This window comes from Silurus meridionalis, chromosome 13, assembly GCF_014805685.1.
Source record: "Silurus meridionalis isolate SWU-2019-XX chromosome 13, ASM1480568v1, whole genome shotgun sequence".
NCBI lineage: Eukaryota > Metazoa > Chordata > Actinopteri > Siluriformes > Siluridae > Silurus > Silurus meridionalis.
The window spans coordinates 29,112,777-29,120,276 of NC_060896.1; the positions used below are offsets into that span (position 1 = coordinate 29,112,777).

At 43.4% G+C, this 7,500-nt stretch overlaps 2 protein-coding genes across 2 annotated transcripts in view; both read left to right on the top strand.

The window, feature by feature from the left end:
• glipr1b (GLI pathogenesis-related 1b) overlaps nt 1-1,045 on the top strand; it is a 4,853-nt gene extending 3,808 nt beyond the window's left edge. The window contains exons 3-5 of the mRNA XM_046864898.1: nt 188-303; nt 405-490; nt 882-1,045. Of these exons, the coding sequence (XP_046720854.1) occupies nt 188-303; nt 405-490; nt 882-1,015 (336 nt within the window). The 3' untranslated portion in view covers nt 1,016-1,045. The remainder of the gene's footprint in view (nt 1-187; nt 304-404; nt 491-881) is intronic.
• A 1,458-nt stretch (nt 1,046-2,503) lies between these two features.
• si:dkey-30c15.17 (cAMP-regulated D2 protein) overlaps nt 2,504-7,500 on the top strand; it is a 5,845-nt gene continuing 848 nt past the window's right edge. Inside the window, exons 1-8 of the mRNA XM_046864882.1 lie at nt 2,504-2,796; nt 2,898-3,623; nt 3,757-3,958; nt 4,390-4,523; nt 4,761-4,888; nt 5,007-5,125; nt 6,669-6,809; nt 7,066-7,238. Of these exons, the coding sequence (XP_046720838.1) occupies nt 2,934-3,623; nt 3,757-3,958; nt 4,390-4,523; nt 4,761-4,888; nt 5,007-5,125; nt 6,669-6,809; nt 7,066-7,238 (1,587 nt within the window). The 5' untranslated portion in view covers nt 2,504-2,796; nt 2,898-2,933. The remainder of the gene's footprint in view (nt 2,797-2,897; nt 3,624-3,756; nt 3,959-4,389; nt 4,524-4,760; nt 4,889-5,006; nt 5,126-6,668; nt 6,810-7,065; nt 7,239-7,500) is intronic.

The following is a 7,500-nucleotide window of genomic DNA, read 5'->3' on the forward strand; positions in this document are numbered from 1 at the left end:
TCAGTGTGTTAGTGTTTAAATCTGTAAATCTTCTGATCATGGCAGACATTCGCTCGTTTTCAGTCAGAAGTAAAAGTTACAGCTTCACTCATGACTGTTCCAAACCCCTCACACTGGAGACTCCTTCCATACACGTTTTTCTCCTTCTGAACTCGATCCATCTCCCTGCGTCCTTCATGTGTTTCAGCTCATGTGGGCGACGAGTTATAAAGTGGGCTGCGCCGTGCACGTGTGTTCCAGAGGAATCGAGAACTTCTCCAACCATCCACAGTCCACCATTTTTGTCTGTAACTACGGTGACACGTGAGTAAAATCGTTCACGTCTCATTCGGAATCACTGCAGTTACACGTCTGATCTGAGCTGCTGTGCTGCACTGAGGATTCTGTTCTTGTCCTGGTCACAGTGGGAACGTGTTCGGCATCACGCCGTATATCGTGGGTCTGGCGTGCAGCAAGTGCGGCGTGGAGAAGTGCAGGGACAAACTGTGCAGTAAGAAAACCTGCAACACGTTTACACGTTCACACGTTCTGATAACTCACTATCACAACCACCTTATTCAAACGTCTTAAACGTGTTCATCTTTTCCGACAGCTGATCCAATCCAAGAGCAAGTTAAAAGTATGTATGATGATGATTAATGTTCCAATAAACTGCAGGATTGATCAGACACGACTCTCACTGCAGGATTGATCAGACACGACTCTCACTGCAGGATTGATCAGACACGACTCTCACAGCTGCACGTGAACTCTAACACCCCCGCTGATTAACACGCCCCCCCCCGGCAACACTCCGCTTAGAAATAACTTCAGCCATCTCTCATGTTCAGTGTTTTATTGTGGAATGATTGTTCTCTCACTGTGAATCTTCTCCCCTGCAGGAAATGACTGGATTCCAGGGTGGGATCTCGGACCCGGCGGTTCGGCTCAGGCCGTCTCTGATTGGCTGAATGGCTCTAAACTGCAGCTGCTCGCTGGAATCTTCTGGATCCTTTACTTTTATTCAAGACACTGAAATCACTCAATAAACTGAATTCCATTTCAATTATTTTATGATTATGATTTTTATTACGATGATGATTAAAGCCAGTGGTGACGTGAGCTGACGTGGTGTGTGTTGCTGACGTGTTGGACCGGTGCTGCCCTGCATCATCTTCTCATCCCATCACTTCTTATAAAGAATCTGCACCGTTCATATGAACACATTTAAAACAGATAATAAACATGAGTGCGTCTGATTACGTCCTGAATCTGAGAGTCTGATTACGTCCTGAATCTGAGAGTCTGATCACGTCCTGAATATGAGAGTCTGATTACGTCCTGAATCTGAGAGTCTGATTACGTCCTGAATCTGAGAGTCTGATTACGTCCTGAATATGAGAGTCTGATTACGTCCTGAATATGAGAGTCTGATTACGTCCTGAATCTGAGAGTCTGATTACGTCCTAAAGTCTGAGAGTATGATTACATCCTGAATCTGAGTCTGATTACATCCTGAAGTCTGAGAGTCTGATTACGTCCTGAATCTGAGAGTCTGATTACGTCCTGAATCTGAGAGTCTGATTACATCCTGAATCTGAGAGTCTGATTACGTCCTGAAGTCTGAGAGTCTGATTACGTCCTGAAGTCTGAGAGTTGTGTGTTAAAGGCTCAGTTATGAAACATATTCACCATCTGCCGTTCCACTTACAACACTTACACAAACGCACGTTTGCATTTCACTGTATCGGCTATGCATCCGAATGATGATGATGATGATGATGAAAATAATGCGGTTGCCATGGAGACGGCAGTATGTATAGCGCTCTGTAGGCAGTGGGGAAGAACAGCGTGAACAGATGAGTCATGATCTTAAAAAGCGGCGTGTTTGTACTTCTGAGCAATCGCTCTGTAACACGGTGTTTGTTTGTGTGTGTGTGTGTGTGTGTGTGTGTGTGTGTGTGTGTGTGTGTGTGTGTGTGTGTGTGTTATCCCAAACTAACTGGGTCTGACCTAATCTTATTCTTACATCATGTGCAGAAATAAAAGCACAATATTAAACCACACACACACACACACACACACACACACACACGATGACACGAGGACATGAAACTGCATGTGGATCCACAGAAAAGAAATTAAATTCTAGAATAAATCTGGTTATAATAGAGATTGTAGTGATTGTTTTGCTGCTTTATTTATAGCTAATGTTTGTTCAGATCTCATATTAACATGAACCTGAGTCTGTAAACCATCAACTTTACTCCAAGATCATAACAGCACACGTGTAGTTAATTATAAAGCTTGGGTAGATCAGACACGTCTACATTCTACTCTCTGGTTATAAACTATAGTTTTTATGAAGGTTTGGAGAGAAACTGTGAGAAGAAGAAGGTGTGATGAAGTTCATCGATCCTGTAAAAGAGACAGGAAACATTTCATGGTGTGCAGCTACACTACTTCAGAGTGCAGAGTTCACTTCAGTGTGTGTGTGTGTGTGTGTGTGTGTGTGTGTGTGTGTGTGTGTGTGTGTGATGTGCTTACATGTTAAATGGGAGGCATGTGAAAACTCTAAACAGTTTTATTAAGATCTCCTGCTGCTTCTAATCAGATTTGTTGCACAAAGGCCTTTCTGTGTGTGTGTGTGTGTGTGTGTGTGTGCCAACCTTATTGATGTCACAAGATATTTCATGGAACAGAGTTCATCCCTGCTTCACTCACTCAGTTTAGGGACTGAAGCAGAGCGAGCAGGACTCCGGAGGTTCTGGGAAAAATAAAAAGTCTTAAAGTAGAGATTTAGAACCGAGTAAACATGTAAGTACATCATAAAAGCTAACAGTGTGTGTGTGTGTGTGTGTGTGTGTGTGTGTGTGTGTGTGTGTGTGTGTAAAACCTCTCTGGGTTTTTTTTTTTAGTTTTCTTGTCAGCGTGAAATTCGTCTGGAGCTCATCATGGTTCGCTTATCGGTCGCTGGAGTAACCTCGCTGGTGCTGGTTTCCATGGCGATGCCAGTCTTGGTGTGTGGGGGGCAAGAGAGAAGCGAGGACTCACGACTCACACACACTCATTTCACACATAATCAGTATTACACTCCGCAGACTGGAGGAGTGAGGAGCATGACTTTTGAAAAGACGCCACGTAATGAGATGTTGGAGGAGCATCAGTACAGCGTGCAGGTTTCTGGGCAGGAAGTTCGTGATGTAAACCCTCATCCTACACATCAACCTGCCACCAGAACCCCTCACGCTGTACAGTCGGGTACGGAACACATGCAGGATAACGAGTGTAACGAGGTTAAGTGTAATGGGTACGGTAGCGACGTAAAGAATCGCTCTGGCGTGGAGATGAACGGAGTCACGTGGGATCACGTGTCAGACGTTATGCCGGAGTTCAGTGATGTCATACACACTCACACTGAAGGCCCGCTCGTGTTCACGCTCTCCGGTCCGGTCCGTGGACTGACTCTGGATAAAGCTCACGTGTTTTATGGAATTCCGTACGCAGCTCCTCCTGTAGGCCCGAGGCGCTGGGCTGCTCCTGAACCCGTGTCTCCATGGACAAAGACGTACGATGCCACGTTCTCTCGGCCGGCGTGTATGCAGACGTGTGCAGGGGAATTCTCAGAAGTGTGTCCTTACAAGGTAACCCTTTCTCCACCAATCACAGCAGAGATAACACCTGACTCTCAAAACGGGATTATTACAGATTTCAAAAACATGCCTGACCCTCGTTACCGTGGTTACAGTGTCCTACCTGTGTGGTGTGTTCGTTCAGGTGAGTGAGGACTGTCTGTACCTGAACATATACGTTCCTGTGAGTGCGAATCTCTCTCTGAAGGAGGCGACTCAACTTCCTGTCATGGTGTGGATCCACGGAGGAGATTTCATCGCAGGCTCCGCCTCCAAACCTCTGTATGACGGACGCTTCATCAGTAACTATAGCAACACAGTGGTGGTAAATTTGGAGTATCGTCTGGGTAAGAGACACCGTGAACACGATCAGGAGTAATGAGGTTGTGGGTGTGTCATGGATGATTTCTATAATAAAATTATAGAACAATGTTCATGTAAATGATATCACATGCTAATTAGTGGGAGGGAACACAAAATAAATAATTTCATTACAGGGAATTTTTGGGATTGAGGTTTATTTACTAATTCATTCTCTTCTCCACAGTAGTAGTAAATTATATACAGATTCTAATCAAGCTGCAGTAAATCACTGGCTATGAATGAACCCATTAACATTGTCTAATTTGCATATTGAATTTAAAAGATATCCAAAATTGCATATTTATGGGATACAGCCGACATGATATTTCACTCACATGAAGTCCTCAGTAGAGCCTGTTGGAGGTCTGTGTGGACAGTACCAACGCCTCTTTAAGTATTTATGGTTGTTGTACAGGAGCCTTTGGGTTCCTGGTGACGGGAAAAGATCCGGAACGATCCGCAGTGGGAAATTACGGAATTCTGGATCAGCAGGCTGCACTGCGCTGGGTCCAGAACAACATCGCTGCATTTGGTGGAGACCCAAAGAAGGTGTGTGTGTGTGTGTGTGTGTGTGTGTGTGTGTGTGTGTGTGTGTGTGTTGCTGATTACACGAGTCATGCTACTGGTTTGGTGAAACTTTGTATGTAAGATGTTTGGAAGGAGTCTCCAGTGTCAGTCCTCTGTACTTTGTAACATTCATTGGCAAACAGAGAAGACAGAGGAGTTGAAATAGATTCTTAATGTGTGTGTGTGTGTGTGTGTGTGTGTGTGTGTGTGTGTGTGTAGGTGACTCTATTTGGAGAAAGTGCTGGTGCTCAGTCAGTGTGTTTACACCTGATGATGCAGAGCAGCAAAAATCTATTCCGACACGCAACCATACAGAGCTCGCCTTTCTCCATCCCCCTCAAAACCAGGTAACACACACACACACACACACACACACACACACACACACACACACACACAGAGTTACATTATCCCAGATCTTAGATGACAGTGATGAGGTGATGTGTGATGAGTGTGATATTGTAGGTGGGATGCAATGAAGTTGGGAAGTAACTTTCTGAAACAGACGAACTGCTCAGCGTCTGACCTGCAATGTTTACGCTGCCTCAGCACACACACCATCCTACAGGCCCAGGTTCAATCAGGTATACACACACACACACACACACACACACACACACACACACACACACACACACACACACACACTCTATAGATTACAGAGAATCTAAACAGGTCCGACTGTAGTGCTACTGTATCTGTGTTCATGGAGGAGGTTACTATCAGAAACATCACACCTGGCTTTTACCTGGTCACTGGTTGCTAAAGTGTGTTTGGAGAACTGGAGATGATTCAGCAGATGCCGTGAAATCTGAAAGTCCCAGCACAGGGTGTGTAGTCACAGCCTCCTCCATGCTCATGGTGTGGAACTAAAAAGATAGCAACACTCCACATTACCTACACCATCATCTTACACAACAACCTAAACTGTGGAGATCTCTTTTAGGAGGAGTTTCAAAACTCTGACACAAACCTGGACCATGAGATTCTTCTCAAAGTGCCTCAAGTATAAATCTTCTAGTAACATTTTCAGCCTGCTGAATATCATTCAGTAAGGTAGCTCAGATACTGCAGCGTGTCAGTGTGTAAACACACCCAAAAACCTCCTCTGTTATAGGGCGCCAATACTTTTGTCCTTATCGAAAGGCTTGTCTTAATTATGTTGGATTAGATTTGGAGTCAGGTTCTGATCTGCTCATGAGTATTAAAAGATAAAAATTCGTGGACAGTTGTACGGCTTAAATATGATCCAGAAGGTCGATCCAAGGTCACCTTCGGGAAACTGGGGAGAGAAACGTGGGCGTGAACTGTATCGTACTTTTTCTGCAGCGGGAACTCTGTATTTCCAGTGTAACCCTAGTTTAACCCTAGATAAACAATGCCCTACACTCCGGCCCACATGTGAAACGTCTCTCTGAACAACGCCAGAGACGTCTTTTACAAACGTCATTTTAAATGTTTTTACTCGCGTCATATCTGAATTTAATAATAAATATCGTCTTTTACACTAAAATGTTCTTTCGTTATTATTAGAGGCGAATCACTGACGTCACGTGCTGTTTTTACACGTGAGACGTGTCATTATATTTATTAATTATATTTATATTGTTATATTTATTAATTCATATGTTCATAATCATTTTATTTTGCACATTTTCATGATTCAGTTCTGTTTTTTTTATTTTTGTATTAAAGTTCAGTACTTTTTTTATGGAGTTTTTGTTTTTTGTGCATTTAAAAGACTTTCGTTTGATTAATTGGTCAAATTAAATATCAGTATCAGTAAAATCCACTGTCAAACGAATGATTTATTCCATTCAGCCACCAAACACATGCAGATACACACATAAATGTTTTAGTTTTAATAGCAATGATTATGAAAAATGGTCATTATGATGTAATATTTCAGTTTATTGATGAGTATTGATGATCTTTTCGGTGATGGAATAAAAATGGACGCTCATTTTTCTGCACGGTGCAGAACAAAATATTATCCATAATAAAGAAAAGGGAAAATGTTGTGGCACTCAGAAAAAAGTTTTGGGACTCCGTATTTATATAAACATGAATATTTTCTGAACCCTGATGGAGATACACACTTCTCTCACCTCCTTTATTTTTTTGAAGGTTCTATAGTCATCAACCCGTTCCGCTTCCTGGAGATGTTTGAGACATGGGGGCCGTATGTGGATGGAGAACTGATCACGGAGCAGCCGATTGCAGCTTTCCAGAAGGGTCGCTGGCAGAGTTCTAAACCTGTACTCATGGGTCTGTAGCACACCGAGCACTTTATCTTCATGATGTTCAGAGTGAAGTGAAGAGCAGAAGTGCAGTGAAAAGACCAGAGCTGTGGGGAGAAGCTGGAATTCAGATATTATTTACCTGTAACCGCATGTCTCCATGAGTTTGATTTATTAATAAAGATTTTGGATTTGAAAAAATTTACATTCACACTTCTATTCTATAGTTTCATTTATATTGAGTTTTATAGACGTTTAATGGAGTTTACTGTACATTTCTGCAGGAACGACTTCTGAAGAAGGCGTGATCTTTGTATACAGAGCTTTCAATGGTTCAGTGTCAGTGTTGGAGTGTATCATCTACACCACCGCCATCTTCAAACAGCACACACTCAGAGTCCTACAGAAGTACCTTCCTATCTACAGTAAAGAGGACAAACGGGCGATGCTGTCTCAGGTGAGGTCCTGTCCCAGTTAAGATCCTGTCTCAGGTTAGGTCCTGTCTCAGGTGAGGTCCTGTCTCAGGTAAGATCCTGTCTCAGGTGAGGTCCTGTCTCAGGTAAGATCCTGTCTCAGGTAAGGTCCTGTCTCAGGTGAGGTCCTGTCTCAGGTGAGGTCCTGTCTCAGGTAAGGTCCTGTCTCAGGTGAGGTCCTGTCTCAGGTAAGATCCTGTCTCAGGTAAGGTCCTCATCATCATTCTCAGGGTGCAGTCAGGAGAC